At 46.2% G+C, this 26,805-nt stretch overlaps 1 protein-coding gene across 3 annotated transcripts in view; it reads left to right on the top strand.

The window, feature by feature from the left end:
* The window catches only part of COL19A1 (collagen type XIX alpha 1 chain), a 2,241,461-nt gene that overhangs the window by 1,890,397 nt on the left and 324,259 nt on the right, over positions 1-26,805 (top strand). For all 3 annotated transcript variants that reach the window (XM_069606203.1, XM_069606204.1, XM_069606205.1), the window contains exons 27-28: positions 22,918-22,971; positions 23,904-23,993. In XM_069606203.1, the coding sequence (XP_069462304.1) occupies positions 22,918-22,971; positions 23,904-23,993 (144 nt within the window). The remainder of the gene's footprint in view (positions 1-22,917; positions 22,972-23,903; positions 23,994-26,805) is intronic.

Below are 26,805 nucleotides of genomic sequence, written 5' to 3' on the forward strand. Positions count from 1 at the left end.
TGTGGGCAGTTGTTGACAATGATGTCGGTATTTTGCAGATTGAGCCTGTTAAAATAGTTTTGAAACATGGAATTAAGCTGCCCCGTATTCCACAGTATAAGATCTCAGTTGAAGGCGAGCGAGCTTTGAAGAGCATTGTTTCCGATTTTGTGCATCGTGGGGTGATTGAGGAGATTGCAGGAAGTTTGTGCAATAGTCCGATTTTACCCGTGTACAAAAAAGGTGATAATGCAATTCCATTTCGTTTTATAATTGATTAACGTGCCATTAATAAAGTCGTTGCTCCGCAATTTCCAATTGTGCCTGATGTGACGACAATATTAACCATGATTCCAGCTACGGCTACTCACTTCAGTGTTGTGGACCTAAAGAATGCTTTCTTCAGTATTCCTATACATGAGGATAGTAGATACTTGTTCGCGTTCTCCTTAGGGGGACGCTCATTCACATTTACTCGTGCACCTCAAGGTTATACTGAGAGTCCTAGTATTTATAGTAGGGCTTTGAAAGAGCAGCTTGATACCCTTGGATTGCCCCCTACTTGTACGTTGCTTCAATATGTTGATGATTTGCTTTTAGCCACTGACTCTGAGAGCTCTTGTAAAGAGGGAACTGTGTTGTTGCTCATCCATCTAGCTAAGCATGGTCACAAAGCTTCGCTTAAAAAGTTTCAATATTGTGTCGGGGCTCCTGGGGCTGGCTGGGCTGTCCGCGGACCTCCGGGCAGGGAGGCCCCAACTCCTCCCGTATATCCCAAAAGATAGAGTATGAGACACACGCAAGAAGCAAGGTGATTCTGCTGTTTATTAAACAAAACGGCAGGGATGGCCAAGGATCGTACGCGTCCGTCCTGACACTCTCTCCGCAGCGTGGGGCTCGCAGGCCCTTTTTACCTTAGCGTGACGCGCTACTTGCGTCACCTTAGCAAAATTAACAAAAAACCTATCGCCACTCTGGATTGGTTCCCTGAGTGGTAGGGTTAGTATAGCATACGTATAGAAGACTTGGTTATTGGTCAAGGGTCAGTCAGGTGGTATACTTGGGTTGTCCCTTCAGTTTGATACATAAAAATTGTTACATAAAGACCCCTGAGGATTGGTCAATGTGAATGGCGTCAGTGATAAGGGTCCCATGTTCTGATTGGTTCACCCGCGAGCCCCCCAGTCTGGGACCATCGCTGTTCCCAGCTCGCGGTGCACCTGTCATTTGCAACAATGTTTCACAATGGGTGTGTGCAGACAATGTGAGGTCTTATTCATGAGCAGGAAGGCCGACTGCTCCCACCGTCGCAGATGTCTGTTGAATCGCTTAATTGTATCTGCCTGTGTCTTGAGACGGGGGACCCAGACGCCTTCTTCCTCCTGGGCTTGGCACCCTATCAAGTTCGGCTCGGTCACGTGAAGTAGGGACCGTGGTTGAGGCAGAATTCTGCACAATTAATATTATATTTTTCACTGTGTGCCGGGTTTATCTTGCAGGTGCGACCTTGGCGTCGGCTTGCGGTATGCAAGTTTGCAACGTTGTGCCCCTGACTGTCTGCTTTCGCTGGGCTCATTCTGCAGGGTCAGCAACCAAACCCTTGCTCATTCAATGTTCATGAAAGCTTTTGCTTGCTTCCTACTTGGGCCTGGTGCATAGGAGAAACCATTTAATGTAGGGCGCTGTAGGTTATGGTGTCGTGTTGTTCTATCTTCAGTATCGTGTCTTCGTTATATTCCTCATTACGGTACATGGTTTTTGAAGAAGCGTGAGCAAGCCTTTTTAGATAAGTTCATTATGCGTCTTGCGTTTCTGTATTTGAAAAGCCTATGTTAAAAATAATAAAGATGCACGTCCGTGAGTATGTCCGTCGCCTACGTCATAGCACTGAGCATGTTCTTCATGTGAATTGATGTGGGAGTGTCCAGTGTGTATGTTGCACGACTGTGCAGACCGTTAGCTAGGTCGTCATGGCATCTCTAACGATGTGTTGATTTGGTGCTAGATGGTTTAGTCGAGTTCATCCATGCCGCAGGTGTCGGCATGTGCAGGGCAGGCTGGTGGGCATGCGGGTGGGCATGCGAGTGGGCACATTCGTATGTTGTTGTACCAGGGTATTTGGTCGTCTGTGAGATGGGCAAACTCCTCTCGCGGCGGGTGCCTGGGCCGTGATCCTCTAGGCCATGGTTGAGAGGGGATTGGTGGGAGCCTTTTGGTCGCTTTTCCCACTTCAATTGTTGCCAGGAGGTCGCCTATTTAGGCTATCTCCTGTCAAAGGAGGGAAGAAGATTGACACCTGAAAGAATAAAACACATTTCTGGCATGTCTGTCCCAAATACACAAAAGGAAGTTAGAGCCTTGATAGGTATGGCTTCTTACTGTAGGTTATGGATCCCAAACTTCTCACTTGTGATAAAACCGATGTTGGCCTTGACGAAGAAGGGTATTTCTTCGCCATTGCCATGGTCCCCCTCTGGTCGACTTGTCGACCACAAACATATCCTTTTCCTTATCTCCTCTTACTCTCCATATTTTAGTCACTCCTCCCAAATGTCCATAGTGGTTGACATGGTCTTCAAATGGCCAGTACATATATACACAGGTTCCTCCAGGTGTGCAATATACCCATTTCCCTATGTAGCTCCTCGGGTTTCTTGGGTTCTCGAGCTTCACAGATGGTAGGTCCAGGTGATTAGTGATGATCTGGTTTCGCAACCTCTCTCTCTCTTTTATTATGGTTCCTGCGTGTTGGCCGTCATCTGCTGGCATCAAGGGGTGCATACCGACCATTTCGATCATCTCATCTGTGGTGCGTGCCTTCCGGGCCTTCCAAAACCTTATTAAGATAAGTGCAGCTCCACCCAAAATAATGCATCCAACTATGATTTTCAGTCCGTCCGACAGCCAAGATGGCATCCATGACCATAGCGTCGAAAACCAGCTTTCGTCCTTTTTTACACTTTTACTTTCGTCCATCATTTTGGAGTGCATCTGGGCCAATTGTGATACTGCTTCCGTGAGTGTACCATTGTCAGCATCGTTAGCAGGAATGAATGTACAGCATGATTGTCCTATCTTTGCGCAAACTCCTCCTTCCATTGCTGTGAGGAGGTCCAGTACATATCTGTTCTGTAGTACAACCATTCTTACTGCTCGCAATTCCTCTTTTATTGCGTTGAATCCATTTACTGTAGAGTTAATTGTCATCATTAGTTCCCACCTAGTTATCTGGAGCCATTTTGCGTTTGCGTAGGCCTGCAGTCCAGGATGTATTATTGAGGAGAAGAACATAGCTGCTCTGCTGAATAGTCTGTGTTCCGGCGGAATTGAGGTGAGTGCTGTTTCCGACCTTCCCCACAGGTAATTTCTTGTCAGAGGTTCTCCTTGTCTTTTCCTTCTGTTGAGGACAGTGTTGTTGCCGTTGCGTTGGTTCTCTGGCCCTTTCCGAGGCTGTGCAGATCTCTTCTTCCTTTTGTTCCCTTCATCCATCTTGGGGAAATTTGCCATATTCACATGTTTCTGGGGCACCACTAGTGATGGTACATTAACGTGTACTATAGTGCATACACCATTCCACAAAGGGGGCAGTGTGTGGTACGCCTTGTCTCCACAGGCCCAGTAATGGTCCATTACTACTGCTGTTCCTGCTCCCCCCTCAGGTAGCTCTGTCACACTTGCACAGTTGGTGTTGTATCCTACATCTACTTCTCCTTTGTGCTGGTAGCATATCTTAGGTGCAATATCGGCAGTATCGTTATTGGGTCCTCATCCTTCTCTATCCATGTTAGCATGGGTACGTTCTTGACCCAAGTCATCCAACATCTGTTGTTGTGCTCTGCAATAGTTGTAGTATCTTCTCTCGTTACCATGTTGCTGCCAACCACTCCTATGTCCCATTTGTCACCCAGGTACACCTTTCCTGTTATTATTATCAGTGGTCTTTCCCAACATCCTTGTTTACCAGCAGCTTCAGTGGCGTACCAATCACATGGTAGGTACTGTAATGTAACTTTCTTCTTTTCTCCTTTCTCAGGGCCGCTTGTTATGTATCTAAATGCTTCGGCATGTAGGCTGGTCTTGTGGTAGCTCAAATAACTCTAGGGAAGTTATTTTCGTACGGGTATGTGTCACGTGATTTCCATACCAGGTGTACCGTGTTCCCTTGAAATCTCCCTTTTGTTTGGAACAGTGCCAGGTATATTATACATCGTGCTGTTTTTTCATCTATTTCCGTGGCAACAAAAGTTTGGGATGCACTCATGGCGTATGGGATCAATGAGCAGACGTAGCAGCCTTCTTCTGTTGTTTGTTTACCTATTTTGGTCATGTGTTGGTACCACATGTTGTTAGAGACGTGCGCTGAATTTTGTATGTAGTTGTCAATATCTTTATTCTCTGAGTATGTGCTGCGTTTAACTCTATTACCCTTGTGTCTAATTTCGCTAGTACCACCTGACGTAACACCTGTTGCAGCCGGGGGTGGGGGTATATTAGATTTGGGAACAGCAAAAATATTGATAGCATAGTTGTACCGCCATACAGAGGCAGCCACAAACCCGGTGATCATCAAAATCCCTATCATCTTTATTACAGAGGCTAGTTTCACCGGCATTTTGCTCTTACTTTGCTGCAGTCCGGCAGCTAATTCTTGCGACGTTAAAGTTGCCCGCCTGAAAATTCTCAATATGCTTGTTATTAGTGTTAGTTGTTGTTTTCAAGCTCTCCCTATCAAGTAGTCGTTCAGTGCCCAGGCGAAGAGCTGTTCCCACGCCAATCTGAGCGATCTATCTCTTAGGACAGGCAAGTATGGCCGGATGTGGGGCATTGATTGCTCTATGGCCAAGAGGAGTGCTGTGTAGTAGACACATACCCTCCTTCTTTTCAGGTGTTGTGGCCTTTGTATGTAATAGACAAATTGGTGTGATAATTGTTCAGGGTAGTTATTGTCTGAGGGTATCATCTACTCCTCCTGGGCAGTGAACTTTGTTAGTTATCTGCTTTCTTAATAGTACAGTAATACGCCGTACCTGCATGTGCGAGAGACAAAAGAGAGAACATTCACGTGTTTACATGTGTATGTGTAAAACAATGTCCTTCAATTGGGTTATTATTGCAGTGGGTAGGGGGTCAATGGGCAGAGGGATTGGGGTTCAGGTTCAACTGGTAGAGGTTTCTTTACTCTTGGAACGTGTGACCATGGGGTGAGCAGTGGTTGTCTTTGGGGAATCAGGGGGGTGGCAGGGTATGGGGACACTTTGGCCGTTAGTTGCGGTAGAAGTCCCTTCCTCCGTTGGCGATGCTGTTGCTGCTCTTCCAATGGCCCTGTCGGTGACGCTAGGGCGGGTCTGGAGTTTGCAGATCTTTACGTCGTGCAGGTGATTCCAGGCACGTTTGTCTTGTAGCTTTACTGCTCTCGTTGATACCTCCTCTACCAGGTGGGGGCCAGTGAAGCGTGGGCTGTTCCACTTTCTATTGAAATTGCGAAGTAGTACGTGGTCGCCTTTGGCAATTTTGCACAGTTTTCCCTTTTCCAATTCTTCATCCGCGTCTTCTTGTTGATCACTCTTAGACCCGCCCCGCGAGCGCTCGAGCTGTTGAGACACAAACACCACACTAGTAATCAAAGAAGACACATATTGGTACATTTCATCGCCAAGGACATTTGCAGTGCTCTCATGGTCGGTAAATGCTCTTGATGTTGGCGTCAGAGGAAGGCGCATTTGGCGTCCTGTCACCACCTCGTGAGGAGTGAGGTGGTGGTCGGAGCCTGGCCTATTCCTTAACTCAAATAGGGCTAGCAGAAGGCAATACAGCCAACTCTTCTTTGTTGTTTGCTGTATTTTTGCAATTGTCTCTTTTAATAGGCCATTCAGGCGTTCGCATATACCGTTGGCCTGCGGGTGATATGCACATGCAAATTTATGCTTGATGTTCAGTAAGGACGTGATATGCTGGAACATTTCATTGGCGAAATGCGGCCCATTGTCTGACCGCAATATTTTGCACACTCCCCACCTGGGAAAGACCTCCCTTACTAGGAATTTAGCTGCTCGGAATGCATCTGGGTGTGAACAGGGCCCTGCCTTGATCCAGCTAGAGAATGGGCACACAACTACAATCATATACCTATTTCCTTGACATACGTTGATCATATCAACATAGTCAATATGGATGTGTCGGAAGGGTCCCTCTGGCCGGGGTATGGTACCTTTTATCACCTTCAGCGTGTGACCGGCCGTGAACTGTTGACATGTGAGACAATTGCCGACAAAATTTAACACATGGGAATTTAACTCGGGGCAGAACCAATCTTCCCTAATTCGTGCTGCGATTACTTCCTTGCCTGTGTGGGCTGGGTGGTGTAGTTGGCTAAGGGCGATGTTCAATAGTGCCAGTGGCATTACCATTTTTCCAGTGCTACCCTGGCGCCATAGTGCGTCAGTTGGTGACATTGTACATCCTCTTTTTACCCATATTTCTTTTTCTGCCATGGGTGCAGCCGCTTGTAGCTCCATTATCTGTGTGGCTGGGAGATGGGTGTACCCTTCTCTTACTAATAGCTCCTTAGCTATTCCCCTCCCTCTCCCTCTCTCTGACTCTGGGGGGTTCCATACCTCGCCAAAATATGCAGCATACTTCGCGTGTGCGTCTGCTGCTGCATTCCCTTTTAAAATATGATCTTCTCCATTAGTGTGTGCGGTGCATTTTACCAAGGCTAATTCTTGGGGGTCATTTATTACTTCAATTAGTTCAGCTAATAAGAGGGCATGTTGCACTGGGGTGCCGTCAGCTCTCCTAAACCCTCTTCTCCTCCACTTGGACAACCCGGAATGGACAGTAGATGTGACATATGCACTGTCGGAATATATGGTCACTCGCTTGTCAAAACTTTCCTTCAACGCCAAGATCAGTGCGACCAATTCCGCTGCTTGGGCGGAGTAATGCTGTGGTAATTGTACGCACTTCATCGCCACACACACCGGCGCCTCTGTCATTTTCACCACTGCAGCCCCAGTTCTCCTAATCCCGTCACTTTGGTCAATCGTTGATGACCCATCAATGAACAAGAGATCACCTCCCTCTAGTGCATTCTCTTCAACCCTTCTGGTGCATGAATACATTTCAGTAATCTTTGTACAATCGTGTGCATAGTCTCCTTCCTCAATTACCTCAGCTATAAACCTTGCAGGGTTGACTGTGCTACATCTAACAATTGATAATTCAGCTCTAGATAATATAATCTCATAACCTGACGCCCTTTGCGTTGTTAATGTGGACTTAGGCTTGTTCAATATTGCAAATAGCGCATGTTCCACAAACAGTGTGGTTGGGCACCCCATGGTGATTGCTGATGCTTTCTCTACCGCAAAGGCAGCTGCGGCAAGACCTTGTTCGCAAGGGAAATGACCTAGCATCACAGGATCTAAGTGACCGCTGTAAAACGCTACGGGTTTGTAGCCCATGCTTGTTTTTTGAGCCAACACCGCTTTCATCACTGTTGAGTCGCAATGTGAAAATATGAAAAATTGCCGTTCATAATCTGGGGTGGCCAGTACTGGAGCGGTTGATATTGCATCTTTCAGTTCATCGAAAGCCTCTTTCATTTCCATTGTCCACCCCAACTTTTTCTCCCCTTTGTTAGCTTCTTTTAACCCCTCAAGTAGAGGTCATATGTATGAGCTGTAATCAAACACCCATGCTCTGCAGTAGTTGCACAGGCCAAGGAACTGCTGTAGTTCTCTTACTGTTTGTGGCAATGGTGTTTTTAAAATTGCCTGTGCTCTTTGTGGTGCAATCTGTCTCCCATATTGGGATATGAGCTGTCCAATGTAAAGTACTTGTTCCTGGCAGTATTGTAGCTTTTCCTTGTCTACCTTGTAACCTTTTTCAGCTAGTATTGTCAGCATCTTTAATGAGTCCTCTCTGCATCTTTTTTCGTTTGTGCTACAAATTATTATGTCATCAACATACTGCAACACTGTGCTTTCCACTTCAATGTTACCCAAGTCCATCTGTATTACTCTGTTAAAAATTGAGGGTGACTCGCAGTACCCTTGTGGCAATCTGGTGTGTTTCCACTTTGCGTTTCTGTAAGTGAAGCTTGTCAGATCTTGTGAGTCTGGGTGCAGTGGTATTGAGAAAAAGGCATTTTTAAGGTCGATCACTGTGAACCGTGACGCCTCTGCCGGAATGCCACACAATATTGTGGCCGGGTTTGCTGCTATTGGGTATTCTGCTTCCACTATATTGTTCAAGGGCCTGAGGTCCTGTATGAAGCGCCAAGATCCACCTTTAGCCTTGCGTACTGGGTATACAGCTGTGTTGCATGGGGATTCTGATAGGACCAATATGCCATTATTTATAAGGGCTGTTATTGTTTCACATATGCCCTCATCTGCCTCTTTTGATAGTGGGTACTGTTTGACTCTGGGGAGTATTGCACCTTTTTTCAGTTTTATTCTTACCCCCCCTATGCTTTTTATGCACCCCACGTCATAGGGACTAGTAGTCCATAATGATGTGGGTACTTTTGCCATATCCTCCTCAAAAAAGGGAACTGGGGTGGACGTGGGTGCCTCAAGTGCCATTGCAATTTTCTGTGCCACCTGTTTGTACGTCACCCTTAGCCATATTTCCACACTCATCATAAATACCATTTCACCTTCTTCCTTTTCTCCTGAGAAGAGCTCCTCATCTGACACCTGGGTAAGTCTACATCCTTCTGCTAGTGCTATCACGGCCCTCCACGCTCTTCCTTCTCTGTCTTGGGCATGCACTGCAATGTAATCAGCGGTTGCTATGATGCTCTCTATGTCCACCGAAATCACCTTTCCTTCTGGTTCGTTAGCTGGCGTTTCTGGTCTAAACAAGTAGGCTGCTGGCCTCCTCCAGATCTTTCCCTCTATCCCTGGCATCCATGCAAATGCCATGTCAGTCCCGTACTGGAACAGTTCACCATCTACTGGCTCAGCCCTAATCACTTTCTGTCCACAGTATGCCTGCATAATCTGTCGCGCGGTGAGCATATTAATTCCTGGAGTGGAGCAAATTATGCCGTCCTCCGTAAAGGAGATCGTCATATTCAACCTGCTCATGATGTCCCTCCCCATTATATTTACAGGTGAGGCCTTGGAATATAAAAGTGGAACTGACATGTCATAATCCCCTATTGATAAGGGAATGTTATTAGTAAAGGGAACCAACCCCCTAGCCCCAGAAAATCCTTGGGTGTTCATGGCTTCACCTGACATCTTGAATTTACCTTCCCTTATGCAAGACCGGGTCGCCCCGGTGTCGACAAGGAATGATAATCTTTTGTCACCTATCGTTACCTCTATGCGTGGTTCCTCCGCACTATTAGGTGTTACCGACAGGATGGGACACACCAAGGTCGTCTGTGGGCTGTCCTATTGGGGGTACAATGATTGACCACTACCTGTGTAAGGGTTGTGTCCCAGCACTGTCACCCTACCCAGTTGTGTTTGCTGTAGTTGGGTGTTGGTCGAGGTTATGTTATGGTCTTGAACTTGTGTAGGTGGCTGTACTTGCTGTGTTAGGGGTTGTTGTGAAATCGCTACCTGCTGTTGAGGCGGTAGGTATGTCCGTGGCTGTTGTTGTGTTACTAGTTGTTGCCGTCCATTTGCCTGTTGTAATGTCTGCTGTTGCTGGATGCCCTGCTGTTCTTGCGGGAGCTCTTGTTGTCCCTGTTCATTCCACAACGGTGTGCCTGGTCTCACTCTACACGTACGCGACATGTGGCCCACCAATCCACAAATCCAACACACCGGTGGTTCCTGTTCTGCCATGGAAAGCTTCCTGTGTTGTCCTGATATGTTGGATACCCGGTGGGGTAGGGATTCCTAAGGCCCCCACCTGTTGTTGTGTGTTAAATCTGTATCCTCTCCCTCTCATTACTCCTCCCCTTCCCCGGTTGTAATTATAATACCCAGCTCCTGGCGTCGTGGATCCTCCTCCCATGTTAGTCGTGTATGGCTGGGGTGGCGGCATCTGCTATGTTACGGTCTGCGATGATTGTATTTGGGACGGGTCTTGTGCAGCCACTACCTGTGTGGGGCTTTGAGTTATTGTGGCAGGTGTAGTTATTAGTGTGCCTTCCATCGTGTATTTAGTGAGTTTCTTCTGTACTAATTTAGCCTCCTCCGTTTTCCTATCCTCTTCCTTTTTTTTCATTTTTTCTTGCCATGTCCTGGATTAATGCACTATAGTCAGTTGTACTTCTGGCCATGCTTTTGCTTCCATCCCCACTACTTTCTTCAATTGTTTCTGGACTGCTTCTGGGAGCCCTTGTACTAGTATATGATAGAATATTGCTGGTGTTTTGTCCCATTGTTCTCTAGTTTCCATACGCCACTTCTCTTGAATTTCCTGGATATAATCAACAGGATCTTCGTTCTCACGCATCTTGCGCGAGGTAATAGCTCCTATGTCTGATGTGTCTGGATACTGTACCCTCAGTGCCTGCCATAATGCATGTCTGCAGTTTGCGAATGGTTCCCCATCGTGAGATGTGTTTGTTATTGTTACCCCGGGGAAGCCTGCTCTCTTCCAGATGTCATCCGCAGCATCACCTAATATTGATATGAGGAGGCCCTTTACATCTCCCACTGCCAACTTCTGTCCTGCGGTGTGTTTTTCCATTTCATATATCCATTTACCCGCACCTCCACTTAATGATGGGAGTCTACATTTTATATTTTCCTTGTCTGCGTGCTTCCAAGGAACATATTGTGGTATAACCCCTCCCCTCTCTAGAAGAGGCATTAAGTTGTGTCCCGTTTTACTCCCTGGGTTCCACAAAATCGAGTCCTCACACCCCTCTTCTCCATCCGTCTCTTCTATATCGTCACCTTCGTCCATATTTCTCCTGCTTTCCACTGTTCCTCCTCCACCACTTCCCCTTCTTTCATCATTTCCTTTATTTGTTGTGGGCGCGTGTATTCGTTCTCCCTGTCTAAGTCCAGGGAGGTCTCTAAGCCTTCCTGCATAGGGTGCCAGTTCTCTTGTGAAGGGCGCTAGTTTAGATGGGCATGTTGTACCTTATGAGCGTGGGGTGGTGGAGCATGCATGACGGGACGGTGACGGCGTGGCTTCACGTGTCTGCACCTCTGTCATTCCATGCTCCCCCTCCTCACTGCTCTGCAGTTCTTCCTTTCTCCTGCAGATCCATGGTGAGTCTTTATTTGTCCGGGTGGTGTATAGTTTGTCTAGGCTTTCCCTTTCACTGTTTCTTCCTTCCTTCCCCATTTCTTCCTCTTCCTCACTACAAAAGTCAGTCATAAATGGCAACCCCCAAACTGTCTTTTTCCCCCCAATCGTTACTGTTTTTAAGTCTATTAGGTCCGTTCCTCCCTTTTCTCCTTTACTACTCGCTCCTCTGTGTGTTGATGTTGTTGCTACTTCTGCTCCTCTGTATACCTCCCTCCTTACTTCACTCTCCCCCCTCCTATCTTCTCTTTCCCCTTCTTCTCTCCCCGCTATTCCCCTACCAATTTCCTCTCTTTTCTTTTTTAATTCTTCCATTACTTCACAACTCATTTTTTCTAATATCTTTTCATCTTATTTCTTCCTTTCCCATCTCTCCCTCTCCCTTTCTATTGTACTCTCTATCATCCTCCCTTCTTCGTATTTCCTTGTCGTTTCTGACAGTAATCTCTTCTTACATATTGCCATTTCTTTTTATTTCTCCTCTTCCTCTTTTTTCCTTTCGCGCAGTACTGCTCTCGATACCCTTTCTGCCGCTGCCTTTAGCCTTTCGGCTTCTCTCCTTTGCTCCTCCGTTCGTTCTCTCATTTTCCCCAACTCATTCTTACCTTCTTTCCTTTACCGTGCTCTCTCTCTTTCCCCCCTCTCGATCTGCTTAATCAGTTCATTCTGTTCATCCCTTAATTCTGCTAATCGTTCCTCCAAAGTCTCTTCCTTTTTCCTTAACGGCTCTTCCCCCTTTCTTTTCCCCTCTTCCCCTTCCATTTCACTCTCCCTGGCATTATCCTCGTCCATTTTCCTCACCACCTCCTTCTCTTCTCCCGTTAATGAACAGCGTAATTTTAATAATATCTGTGCAGCTACCCACTCGTCATTTCCTATGTCCGTAGTCTGCTCTACTTCGGTCCTCCCCTCCCCTGCTATCATCTTCCCATGAGCTGACCCCGTTGTACTAGTCCGCTCCCCTCCCGTGTGGCCACCTGTAGCTGTATATGGAGGCGGGCTGTATGCCGGGTTTGAGTACCTCTCAGCCGCCCTTAATGGTTCTCTTGCTATTTCTCCTAGTTCTCTTAAAGGGTACAACCCCCCTCCCTCTGTTTTCACTACCTTCGCTAGAGGTATATCGTCGCTCTGTTCCTTTTTTATTTCATTTTCGGTTGAGTCGTCACTCTTTTCTCCTCCCTCTTGTCATCTCCCCGTGTTCAGTGTTCCTTCACTTCCTTTCTCCCCGCTCTCTCTCTCCTCCTTAATCTCCTTCTCTCCCGTTGTTTCCCCTATAATGAACATTCCGTTTGGTCCTGGTCGGGACCCCTGGAAAATCCTCCACAAGTTGAACACCTCCACGTGGTGCGTTAACTTCTTCCCCTTGTATGTATTGTGCAGATAGTTCAATAGTGAGTGTTGAGTATATGGATCGAAGCTACCATTAGGCGGCCATGGTGTCGTCATTTTGTTGTCTGTCCCCTGTGTCCATTCTATGCTGTACTTGATCAACTTCTCTCTATGGGGTGATAGTGTTTTACATATGTGTTGCAGTGGGGTTGTGAGGGTGTTCCCCCACCCCCCCAATCCTGTCCCGTATGACATAGTAGCGCTCCACTTGTTACCCTTCCCCTATTTGGTAGTGGTTATCTCACTAGTAGTTTACAATATACAGCCTTGTACCTTTACCTGGCCCCGTAAGTTTGGGGACTTGCGATAGTCCGCTAAAGAAAAATTAGTAAAATATAGTATTTACATTTGTATATTCTTTCTTTAGTTTCTTCCTTTATACAACGCCCTTACGGCCCCCTGCGGCCGGAGCGCATGCAGCCCCCTGCGGCTGCGTGCCCCTTGTGACGATCTTATACCACCGTCCTATTTTCACTTGCTCCTCCTCCCTCCTCTGCACTTGCCGTGGCCGGCGTTCTCCGTGCGCAGCCACGTACCTCCTTTCGCCTTCCCCCGATCAACTCATTACCGTCTACCTCTGTTTCCACGCCCTTAACACAGCTCTCCTCCCCACCACTCAAAAATGAAAGATGCCTGGTTCTCGAGATGTCCTATGTAAGCCCTGCTGGTGACGTCACCGATCTCTTCAAACTATTGGTAAGTTCTTCATATATTCTTTAAGTCCAAAATACACTCGCAATCTACCCCCGTTAACCCCACAGCTGTCTTCCTGTCACTCCTGGAACAAGGTAATCAATAATATAATCGGACTGCGCACGCTGCATCGCCTCGCATGTGATACGCCCCTCGACAGGAGGGCTTAACCAGCCAATTATCTTCCGTATTAGGCAACTATCTAGCTACCGCCTACAGGGAAACGTCATCTATCTATCGAGTTTCCTGCTCGAACAATAGGGATCCTCATCTACTCATTGATCAATAATTGCCAAATCGTAGGAAACCAAACACACACACCCTTACACGTGGTCGCGACCTAGGCCAATCAGTTTCTACGAGCGGCCGCACGTGATGTTTTCGTGCTCCGCCCCCTTTTCTCCCGTAACGTAGCGGACTGCTCTCGCACTCGTCCGGCTACCATTCATTTCATTGCCAACACTAAATTATCAAACCTTCGCCGCGCACCTGTGCAACACCTCCCGCCTCCCGTATTCAATTCCTCCCCCCGCCCTCACAATTTCACATTGCTTGTTGGGCATGGCATACTCACCAAGTTCTCTTGATGCGGAGCCGCTCGACTGCGTGCACCCCTCCAGGCGGCTCGCCACCTCCCCTCGTCTGGACTACGTCTGGACACTCGCCAACCGCGGGCGGGATACTTCTCAACCGGCTCCCGAGGGCCATTATCCGGATTGCGCCATCCGGTCTTCTCGCAGTTCCGCGATGGTCCTGTAGTCCTCAAAAGGGGGCAGCGGCAGAGGGGGCCGCGCCGCCGGGCCTCCTCGCAACGGGAGTACTTGGAAAAATAAAAATAAAAGCAGACCTTAAACAGATCTCAGCAGTGCCTCCAACTTGTTGGGGGGAAATTCTCCCAGGGCCTGCTGGGCCGTCCGCGGACCTCCGGGCAGGGAGGCCCCAACTCCTCCCGTATATCCCAAAAGATAGAGTATGAGACACACACAAGAAGCAAGGTGATTCTGCTGTTTATTAAATAAAACGGCAGGGATGGCCAAGGATCGTACGCGTCCGTCCTGACACTCACTCCGCAGCGTGGGGCTCGCAGGCCCTTTGTACCTTAGCGTGACGCGCTACTTGCGTCACCTTAGCAAAATTAACAAAAAACCTATCGCCACTCTGGATTGGTTCCCCGAGTGGTAGGGTTAGTATAGCATACGTATAGAAGACTTGGTTATTGGTCAAGGGTCAGTCAGGTGGTATACTTGGGTTGTCCCTTCAGTTTGATACATAAAAATTGTTACATGAAGACCCCTGAGGATTGGTCAATGTGAATGGCGTCAGTGATAAGGGTCCCATGTTCTGATTGGTTCACCCGCGAGCCCCCCAGTCTGGGACCATCGCTGTTCCCAGCTCGCGGTGCACCTGTCATTTGCAACAATGTTTCACTATGGGTGTGTGCAGACAATGTGAGGACTTATTCATGAGCAGGAAGGCCGACTACTCCCACCGTCGCAGATGTCTGTTGAGTCGCTTAATTGTATCTGCCTGTGTCTTGAGACGGGGGACCCAGACGCCTTCTTCCTTCTGGGCTTGGCACCCTATCAAGTTCGGCTCGGTCACGTGAGGTAGGGACCGTGGTTGAGGCAGAATTCAGCACAATTAATATTATATTTTTCACCGTGTGCCGGGTTTATCTTGCAGGTGCGACCTTGGTGTCGGCTTGCGGTATGCAAGTTTGCAACGTTGTGCCCTTGACTGTCTGCTTTCGCTGGGCTCATTCTGCAGGGTCAGCAACCGAACCCTTGCTCATTCAATGTTCATGAAAGCTTTTGCTTGCGGCCTACTTGGGCCTGGTGCATAGGAGAAACCATTTAATGTAGGGCGCTGTAGGTTATGGTGTCGTGTTGTTCTATCTTCAGTATCGTGTCTTCGTTATATTCCTCATTACGGTACATGGTTTTAGAAGAAGCGTAAGCAAGCCTTTTTAGATAAGTTCATTATGCGTCTTGCGTTTCTGCATTTGAAAAGCCTATGTTAAAAATAATAAAGATGCACGTCCGTGAGTATGTCCGTCGCCTACGTCATAGCACTGAGCATGTTCTTCGTGTGAATTGATGTGGGAGTGTCCAGTGTGTATGTTGCACGACTGTGCAGACCGTTAGCTAGGTCGTCATGGCATCTCTAACGATGTGTTTATTTGGTGCTAGATGGTTTAGTCGAGTTCATCCATGCCGCAGGTGTCGGCATGTGCAGGGCAGGCTGGTGGGCATGCGGGTGGGCATGCGAGTGGGCACATTCGTATGTTCTTGTACCAGGGTATTTGGTCGTCTGGGAGATGGGCAAACTCCTCTCGTGGCGGGTGCCTGGGCCGTGATCCTCTAGGCCATGGTTGAGAGGGGATTGGTGGGAGCCTTTTGGTCGCTTTTCCCACTTCAATTGTTGCCAGGAGGTCGCCTATTTAGGCTATCTCCTGTCAAAGGAGGGAAGAAGATTGACACCTGAAAGAATAAAACACATTTCTGGCATGTCTGTCCCAAATACACAAAAGGAAGTTAGAGCCTTGATAGGTATGGCTTCTTACTGTAGGTTATGGATCCCAAACTTCTCACTAGTGATAAAACCGATGTTGGCCTTGACGAAGAAGGGTATTTCTTCGCCATTGCCATGGAATATGGAGAATCAACATTCATTCGAGTTGCTCAAGACTGCATTATGTTCGGTGCCAGTTTTGGGCACACCGAACTATGAGAAGGCCTTTGTGTTGTTTGTGCATGAATGTGATGGATTTGCTTTGGCTGTATTAACGCAGGAACATGGAGGGAAGAATAGGCCATGCGGTTACTACTCTTCCGCCCTTGATACTGCTGCATGCGCTTTGCCAAGATGTTTGCGCGCTGTCGCTGCTGCGTCTGTAAAACAGTGTGAGGGAATGGTCCTAGGCCATGATTTAACTCTGATGGTGCCTCACTAGGTAGATATTCTATTGAACAAAACCCAAACGCAACACCTCACTTCCGCATGACTGACAAGATATGAATTAATCTTGTTTGTTCCACACATTCAAATTCGGAGGTGCTGTGTTCTTAATCCGGCTGAACTCCTACCTTTCCCGCAAAATACTGTTTGCGGTGACGAAGAGTCACATGACTTCCTCTATACTACTGAACAAGATACAAAAGGCAGTGTTGATTTGAGGGACACTCCTTTGGATAACCCACAAGGGGAGCTGTTTTGTGATGGCTCCTGCTTCAAACTACTGGATGGTACATCCACAGCTGCTTATGCAGTCACTACATTGAGTATGGTTGTGGAGACCAAGAGAATTACGCATAACTCTGCGCAGGCCGCAAAGATTATAGCATTGACTCGAGCTTGTGAGCTTTCCGAAGGGCTAACAGTAAACATATATACTGATAGCCAGTATGCCTTTGGGGTGGCTCACAACTTTGGGAGACTTTGGTCAGAGAGAGGGTTTTTAACTTCGCATGGCACCAAGATCCAACATGGCTCCCTGATAGTACAATTGCTTTCAGCGCTTGCGCTCCCTAGACAGTTAGCAATCATTAAGTGCGCAGCACATCGCAAGATTATAGATGATGTAGGGAAAGGGAATGCTTACGCTGATCAAATAGCTAGACAAACTGCCACTGATCTCTTCACAGAGATGTATGTTTCAAGGGAGACTGTAGATGCCTATGCAATGGATGAGGGTGTTGGGTCTGTACGGGATATCCAATCCGATGCCACATTAGAAGAATCCAAGAGGTGGGCTGAGGGCTTGGGGAAACTCGATGATGATGGGTGTTGGGTGGACATGGTTGAAGGGAAATGGTTGCTTCCTAATGCCTATATAGTAATGATGGTTACCATGGCACACGGTTCCACACATGTGTGCGCTCAACAGATCACGAGAATGTTAGAGAAAGTCTGGGTAAATGATAAGATTTCAAAAATTGCCCAGCATTATGTCCAAAATTGCATGATTTGCCTACAACACAATGTGGGAAAGGGGACAGCAACTCCAAGAGGTAGCTTTGGGCCTCCTTCTGTCCCGTTTGAAGTGATTCACTTTGACTTTATTGAAATGGAGCGATCTAACAATCTAAAATATGTCCTTGTGGTCATTTGCGCCTTTAGTAAGTGGGTCAAGGCTTTCCCTGTTAAAGACGCTACAGCCATGACCACTGCAAAGACCATGTTAAAAGAATTCTTCCCACGGTTCGGTTTGCCGAGAGTTATCTGGTCGGATAATGGTCCGCATTTTATTGCTGCTGTAATTCTACAGATATGTACGGCAATGCAAATTGACAAACGATTCCATTCGGCCAGACATGCTCAGAGCGCCGGATTAGTGGAAAGACACAATGGTATCATAAAAAACAAGCTCTCTAAGACGTGTGCTGGCACCAAACTAAAATGGCCGGACGCCTTACCGATCGTGTTACTAGCCATGCGTACAATCCCTCAAACGTAGACTGGGCTCTCTCCATTTGAGGTGGTAATGGGGAGACCTGCCAATATCTGGGGTCTTCCGAAGCCTAGGGCATTGAGGAATGTAGAAAATGTATTGCTTTCAGACTATTGTAGCCAGTTGACTAAAAACCTGCATTTCATTTATCACCAGGTACGAGACGCATTACCCGCGCGATACGAGGGCCCAGGCCACAGTATACAACCTGGAAGTTGGGTTTTGGTCAAATCCTTTGACCGATCTTCCTGCATTGCAAATCGGTGGCGGGGCCCGTTCTAGGTCCTGCTGGTCACCCAAACAGCGGTGCGTGTCACAGGCCGGAAGCATTGGATCCACGCGACGCATGTCAAGAAACTTCCTCACTCAGTGCCACACGTTACAGAAGAAACAGAACCCCTCGCTAACGCTAACCAATGATCCCAAAGCAGTGAGTAGCACTGAGAGTGCGTCGGAGAATCTTTATGAGCCCGTGAGGCTTTGGGAAGCTGCCATTTTGTCTCTGCACTCTCCGAAAATTTTGCTCCCGGAAATTGCTGTTCCAACTTCACTTGCCTCTGATACGTTGCTTCCAACGGGAAGTGACGACATCTTGTTCTCGGATCAAACAATACCAGGCACAACAATATACAACTTCCGGCCACGAAGATAGACATACGGCACGGTGTTGCTGTGCATCTGATAGACATACGGCACGGTTCGGCTGTGCATTCAAGGAAGGAAAGGATCATCAAGGGCTTGCTTTTGCCCAAAAAGTTGAGGAAGGGGATTCTGTTGGCTAGGGGTTGTGGAAGGACTAAGAAGCTGCGCGACCGTAGTGTCGCCAGCAACGAACATTGGGGTCGTCAATTGAAAATCTACAATGCCTGCTACCGCCACCGCTGCTGCTCGTATTGGACTTATAAATAAGGGGGTGACCAACTCGGACAATGAACAATGTGCCTGGGCCCCGAAAACGTATTGCTGTGTTTTTATGATAATATTTGGTTTTATAATAGTCACTGTCTTAGGCCTTTGGTATTTCGAAGAAACTCATCCTTTAGAGTCTTTGCTGCCGACTGAAATTGTACCCACTGTTCCCACAGCTTTTGTACATTTACATACTCTGTCACCTAGAGACTCACAGCATAGACAGAAGTATCACAATAATACCTTGCTGCTTATAATGAATGCAACACATGCCGTTTTTAATAAGACTAATTGTTGGGTCTGCTCACATTTACCGCAACATGGGGATAAGGGGCTAGGTTGGTATATTAACCCTTTACCTTTGACAACTACTTGTTATGCTTCACTTAGAGCACTGTTCTTTGGCCGATGGAATGATAGCATCTCGGGGAACTTTGATGGCACTAATTTGAATAGTTTTGAGAAACGTGTTCTGACTCCCCTGGGATGCTCGCTTTTCGCAAATAGGAGTAAGCTCAATATTGCTTCTATTAGGCCTTCTGATAGACTGTCTCGTCCTTTCCAATCTTTGATTTCCTTTAAAATGGCTCTGATAGGCAATAAGGATGCCGTGCCTCCTTCTTATACTGTTAACCATAGCCACGATTCAGTTTCTTTCTGCATCCAGAGCAATGGCACCCGGTCAATGGGAGATTTTAAAGGTTGTGCCAACGTTGCAAATTTGACTGGGGAAGACAGGCCTTTGTATGTAGGTGAACCTATCTATTTTGTTTGCGGTAATGTAGCATTTCCATGGTTGCCCAGGGATTGGCAGGGAACTTGTTATCTAGGAATCCTGTTACCTGGGGTGTTTATATCAAGTGCTGTAGAGGTTTCGAAGGCTCGTCCATGGCGGGACGAGAATGGTGACCCTCCAGCACAGGTTTTAGGAGATGTAGCGAAATCATTCCTTCCATTCTTTGGGCAGATAGCGAATTCCAAGGATATCAGGAAGCTAGCGAGAGTACTGGAGAGAACCATCAACCGGACCACAGATATACTCTATAATATGACTTTAGAGCAGAAAGCGATCAGATTGGTAGCGCTTCAGAACCGGATGGCATTAGATGTCATTCTGGCTGAACGTGGTGGAGTATGTAAACTAGTGGGGTCAGCTTGCTGTGTTTTCGTACCAGATTCCTCCCCAACTATTTTTAAGGCAATACAGAATCTGCACATTCTTAGTTCAAAAGTGCATGTTCCCGAGGGAAATTGGGATCTTAGCGCTTGGTTCTGGGACTTCTTGCGGTCTTGGGGTTGGAAAGTGCTTTCAGTCTTGCTGATTATTTTGGGAATTCTGCTATTTCTTTGTTGTTGTATCCAATGTCTACCAAGTATATGTTCAATGATAGGGGGATGTTGCACTCATTCGATAGGTACAGTAGGACATAAAGTGTATGCCCCGGATAAAACCTCTAAGGAGTATGTACTGAAAGAGATCTTAGTAAAAGATCTAATGGCGATAGATATTTCTGACAGCTATTCAGGGTGTATGGACGATGACACATGGAGTTATTTGCAGGGAGATCATAAGTAGTTTAGCACTTGGCATAGGCCAAAAGGAGGGTTTGGCAAACTAGAAATTATATCGTGCCTCCTATTGCTATGAATATATGTATATTGGCCTACGCCAAGCTGCTAACAAGCTGCTTATAAACTACATGTGAATAAACTCGCATTGCAAGGTCCTGACCTTAGAAACCATGTAAACTGTCATTTTGGGTCAAGCCGCCATTTTAGGTTTTCTTGCTCTATAAAGTCACCATGTGAGCTAAAATGGTAGCCTATGTTATTCAGAACAGAACTTTATTGTCATGACCTCTGTACAGCTAATGTATAACTTGCCTGCAGGCCACTTATTAGGGTCATGAGCTGAGACCTTGTCCTTCTGCTGACCTGTGTGCAATGGATTACCTGTATCACCGAAACGGATCTATAATTGAATGAGAACACCTGCTTAACTATATTGTATAAATTAAGTCCCGCATTGTAATGTTAGGCCTAGAGCATACATTATTACCATTTCTTCTTGTTAATGTATAAACCTAAGATGAACTAGATTTGACCTGGCAAGGGACCCTAGAGCAGTAACTTATTTATGGAATGGTTAACCTGAAGAAAGGCTGGACAACAGGCTGGAGAAATGTATAAAAGCCTGACTGTTTCAATGAATATTTGCACTCACTGAGCACAACGAACCACGACAGAGTTCGCTGTGTTGTACTGAGGGTCGATAGCTATCTGAATTTTGTTCTGTTCTTTTGTAACTGGATTCAGTATAAAATAAAGTACTTTGTATGTTCCTTTGTAATCTGTGTTTGGTGTGTTTCCTTTTTGGTTACCCTGCCTCATATTATTTCCTTGTTTTCACATCACTACCCTTTTGTGAAATGGCCATCGCACAACAGAACTGACTTTGAAGCACCAGTTCCCAGGAGGGTCCCTGTACCCTGGTGGAAGGTGTCAACCCTCCTCAGGGGCATCAAAGAGAAGCCTTCTGGTATGGGTCCCCATGCCGATCCACCCAGGCCAGACAGCTAATACACATGACCCGATCATGCATGACTCACTGCTCACCAAGTTGACAAAATTATGACATCCAGCGCTTGTGGCTGTATAACAGTGTAGACTCAGTAGCAACCATGTCACAACCAGGCATGGATTATATTTAGATATTAATAACTACCACCAGGTTGTCTGGGTTACACAATTATGATATTTTGAACCAGCGAAGCAGAATGTTAAAACACCTCCTCTGCCTGTTGGAAGTTTGTGTTCCAGCAGCTCTGTTCAGAAATTAACATTTGACCTTTGAACCTGCCCTGCTGTCACTGCAGGACAGCTGATGAGGATGTCATAACACGGCCCCCTCTAAGCGGCATGTGTGTGTTTTGCTTTTTGGTCTGTAACATTATGAAAGTGGCATCTAATTGGCACATCTCGAGTTCAGCTCAGGCTATCCCACCCTTGCCAGATAGCATTATGTCACAACCACATTCTGATATTAAGATGTTTCACAGTAAAACGAGTCATCAGCATGTCCTGAAAACAAAGTGAAAACCTCAAGCCCAGATTCATTGTGGATGTGTGTGTGTTATGCAATTGCACGGTATGTTAGGATACATAACATACAACGTAATGACCTTGATGAAAACAAATTCATTTTTGAGGTAGATGCTTCACAAAGTAGAGAAGAAAGCACCTAGTGTAATTTAATACTATTACGCACAATTGTTCTCTGTGCAGTTTAAGACTATTGGATCAAATGAACACGGAAATGCGAATCCTGGCAATGTTTTAATTTGCCACCTGACCCTGTGCAATGCGTGCATCCTGCTTCCTTTTGCCCACCTCGGGCTTCCATACCTTCATGGCACATGTCAGGCACACAGCCATGACAGGCTTTCCGTCTGACTATATTCCTTTTGGGGTCTGGCAGTGTGGCGCAACTAACACAGGACACGTTAAAATATTGCCGGGTAAAATCAGTATTTGTCCAAAATGTACCTGCGTCAGAAATCTGCACAGCACATTGGCTTAGGAAAAGGTGCGGCGTTGATTACGCTTCGCGGCGTTTCCTTGGTGATACGCAAACGCAGGCTGCTCGGCTCCAGAGCACTTTCCGGTCCTTGCAGCATGGGGAAAAGATATGTTCGCGTTGCACTTTCTCACTTTGAAAGCTCTGTTGTTAGGAAGCCAGGCACGATGTTCCCAGTGCCGATTCTAGCAGTATTTCCATCTAAATTTTACTCGCAGGAAAAAAAACGTATGAGGCACAGCATTTAAATTACAATAATAGCACCCAGGGCACAGGCAATATTTCACACAACACTTACTTAATGTTGATTTTTTTTGCTTGCCAACACTTACACTGCGCCGTATTTCTTTTTCCGTGCCTCACATTCATACATTAACAATGTGTATGTTTTTATGTTGTTATTTAAAACCTATTTTTCCTACAGGGATTGTAAAAGGTTGTGTTGCTTGCTTTCACACTTCACCTGAATTTATAGACGTCTTAAACACTAAGTAGGGGATGCAGAGGCACGTAAAGCGTGGCCGTTGGTCTTTCCTCATCTCATGCGTGTTACCCCTGAGGATGGTCACTGGGCTAGAAGCTTCACTGATCCCATCCGCTCCATGCTACAGAGTCGTGCCCTGCTTAACATGATGTTGAGAGCACATTGATGTAACTTGTGATGACTTCTAAATGATATGTTTGAATCCCATAGGGCTTGCCTGGAGAGCACGGCATACCAGGACAACAGGGAGTGAAAGGCATAAAGGTAGGATCTGTCACTTGAAGGTGCACTGTTAACATTCTCGTTAAACTTCTACTGATTTGGATAAATATATATATATATATTTCCACTCAGCACTTAATTTTGATGGTGGCCCTATGCTTCACACGAAAGAGGGCAGTGCAGCCGTGACAGCATGTTTGTACTACAGCTATAACAGATGCTTAGTAGTGAAAGAGTCATAAAAGGGGGAGGTTGAGTTGGACAAGGTGGCAGGGTTAATGTAATGTTTTGGACAGTTTTCTGTAGTTTGCAAGCATAGTGCAACCCCTCCCTCTAGGAGACCATGCAGAAATAGGGCAAAGGGGACCTACCGCTGCTGGGGCGCAGGGCGAGGGAGATGGCAGCCTGATGCCCCTGCAAGAAGGGATGTTGCAGGTAGCTTGAACAGTGTCATATTATCTCAGAGCTGGTGAGACTGCTGTTTCCCATGCTCTGATCTCCATTGGACAGAAGGAAGCTGGTCCTTGCACCGCCTCCATCTAGCCTATTACCTCTAGTGCTTCTCCAAGCTGCACTAAACTTCTTGCACCCCCAAAAACAGGAGCAGCTTTGCGTGATGGATCTAGTACCGTCTTGAATTTAGAAAAAACTCTGGAATTTCAGTTATAGCATTGAGTCGTGCATAGGTTAACTTCTGACATATACAGGCCCTCTTTACACTGAACCCTGGTTTAGTAATGAGCTTAGTCGAAATCATGTATCAGCTGTTCACCACTGTATTAAAACACATGTAGTCTACTTTAGTCATTTTACTGCAGCAGTTTACTGTTAATAGAATCATGGTGTGTTCTAGCAACCAGACTGGGGTCTCGGATCACAGGTGATCAGGATTGGAGAGGGTTGTATACTAGTCTATAGTGTCTTTCTAGATATGTCTTATCCAAATGTTTTACAATAGTGATCTTGCTATCCAGGGAGATGCTGGTGGAGCTGAGGGGCCTCCTGGACAGCCTGGTCTGAAAGGTGATGTCGGCCCACCTGGAGAAGGCCTACCTGGCGTACCAGTGAGTATTCTCTGTAGGAATACCTTGTAATTGGCATTCTAGACTTGCTTGCAGAAGTGACAGTATCACAGACAACATGATCAGTTATTGAAAAAAATTAAATCCCGAATAGGCCTGTATTGAATGAAAGATTCAATGGATGTGTCTGACATAACTCTGCTAACACTTGTTTGATAAGGTCTGTAATATTTGTAATGTTGATAGCATTTAACAATGTGAAGCCTATCTAGCTACTTGTCTGTTTTGTCCGTCTGAGTGTCTTATCATTTTCTGCCTGTCTTCATGTGTGGCCATGTGTCCATCTGTGAGTCCATGAGGAGGCCACTGGGGTAATGTGAAAGAAAGGGCATTGAGTCTCAGTCTGCTGAACCTCACCTTCCAGAATGCGGAATAGGCCCTAAACAGATCTGGATGGCTCAAGCTTCAACCTTCGTGTGTTAGGCCAATGATACTTGCTGTGAAATTACTTGAGGATCTTAACCCAATCATAAGGCCGGAACAGGTGCTGCAGGAGACCAGGCATGGTCCTCAGTTGAATGCAGCAGATGCTTCCAGGTGGATCTTTTGCAGCTGCACGCACTGCCGAACAATGTCACACTGCCCTCCAGCTGTGCTCCATGAATTGCTAGCAGACATCAATGGTTGTTTCGTGGATTTCACAGATAGGTTTGCTTCGGAGTGCTTCCTGTTCACATTTCTGATAACACAGAGAGAAAACCACTGATTCAAACGGTCTGGGGTTCAATATATTTCTAGTGAGGAGCCAAACCCCACAGTCTTCGAAAGCCAAGCCAAATATGCAAAACGGAAAAGTCTTATAGTGTCATAATTCCAACATGGGTTGATGCTAATTTGGTACCACTCAGTTTTTCTTGCGCAGCCACAAGCCACACGTCCTAATTTTCTCTGGGATTCTTGGAGTTTTGGTAAAGCTCTTCCAATAAAGGCTTATGACTCGGCTTGACACATGCTTAACCAAAGGGACTGCCAGCTCCTTGTTGGAACACCAAAGTTTAAAAACTATCAGCATTCCGACACTGTTGGGAACATTGGCAGCACAGCTCACAAACCAATATCGCTGACAGGAGTTAGCGGGGGAGTGGCCGTGTGTAAATAACCAGTCAGTGAGCTACAGGACAGATTCTGGCACCTAGAGTCTATTGGAGTTTGAGGACGGTGAGAAAAGCAGATGAATTCGGAAAGTACAAAGTGCACACCGCTGACGAAGAGGAAACCAAGCACTTAGAAGAAGTAAGCAAAGATCATGGTGCAATGGAGCTCCATAACATGGGGAGAGCAAGCGATGGCATGGGGAGCAGACAAACAACATACCTGGCGTGGATTTGAAAGGAAATTCAGGAAAACAGTTGCTGAGGGAGATATATTGAACCCTGTTGGTACATGCAGCCAGTGCAATGCTCGGAGTCAGAATCAGGCCAAGTCATAGGAAGGACTGAGCGTGACCAAAAGGATGCAGCTTGAGGCATGCAGGCCATAATCCCTTAGAAAAGAGCCAAACCATCAAAACGCTGGGGTTCAGAGCAAAGCTAAGACCTGGGAACAGGAAGACTGATGTATGCTGGGAGACTCCGTCTACTTTCCTTGAGAATAGAGATTAATCAATGAAACACCTGGATTCAGAACCTGGACAATTCATAGTGATGTTGATAGATAGAGAAACAGTGCTTGCTGGGACACACAAGTCCCCTCTCCCAAATAAAAACGCTTGAACAGTTAAAATGATGGAAGCCAAAAGCAGGCTAAGAGAGAGAAACATTGAGAGTGGGAGAGCCAGTACATGGTGTGAAAGGAAGGCTGATATTTTATGATAAACAGACTTGAGTACATGAAGAATTGTTAATGCAGCTGTCAGCCAAGTTGAATGAGCTTTACATACGAGGAAACATATGCCTACTGTACTATTCACCTCCTTCTAAGTCTCACTGTTAATGTTGGATTCCAAAGTAGAGCTTAAGCTGAAATCCATTGATAGAAGGAGTACAAAGTAAAGGATGTGATGTAGCAAAATACAATCTAGAACTAACAGTCATTATGCAGATGCTCCATAAAGCTTATGGTTAAGCTTAATACATTCTAAATCTAATAATCGTTATGCAGATACTCCATAAAGCTTATGGTTAAGCTTAATACATTGAAAATGTAACAGTCATTATGCAGATACGCCATAATGCTTATGGTTAAGCTTAATACATTCTAAATCTAACAGTCGTTATGCAAATACTACATAAAGCTTATGGTTAAGCTTAATACATTCCAAATCTAACAGTCATTATGCAGATATGCCATAATGCTTATGGTTAAGCTTAATACATTCTGGGGCTGATTCATGGAATTTGTGCGCCGAAAAACGGGGATTTGTGCACCATTCTGCCAGCAAATCCCCATTTGTTAAACAGGGATCTGCGGGCAGAATGGCGCACAAATCCCTGTTTTTCGGCACACAAATTCCATGAATCAGCCCCTCTAAATCTAATAGTCATTATGCAGATACGCCATAATGCTTATGGTTAAGCTTAATACATTCTAAGTCTAACAGTCTTTGAAGGAATACAAAGTCGGTCTATGGTAAAAGGGAGATCATTCCAAGTCTAATGGTCAGTAGGGATATAGCAAGTTAAGATGGCAATGAAAGAGTCTCCATTCTAAGTCTAATAATCTCTAAATAAATGTAATCTGCAGGTTGTTGTCAAGCAGGCATATGTCCTTCTTTAAGGATTACAAATTGAAGTTTGTCAAGGATTCCTGTTTGACTCAACTGGCGCAGTCTGTCACAGACTCTGCAGGGAAAAAA

Source organism: Ambystoma mexicanum, chromosome 4p, assembly GCF_040938575.1.
Source record: "Ambystoma mexicanum isolate Mex_15411 chromosome 4p, UKY_AmexF1_1, whole genome shotgun sequence".
Classification (NCBI taxonomy): Eukaryota; Metazoa; Chordata; class Amphibia; order Caudata; family Ambystomatidae; genus Ambystoma; species Ambystoma mexicanum.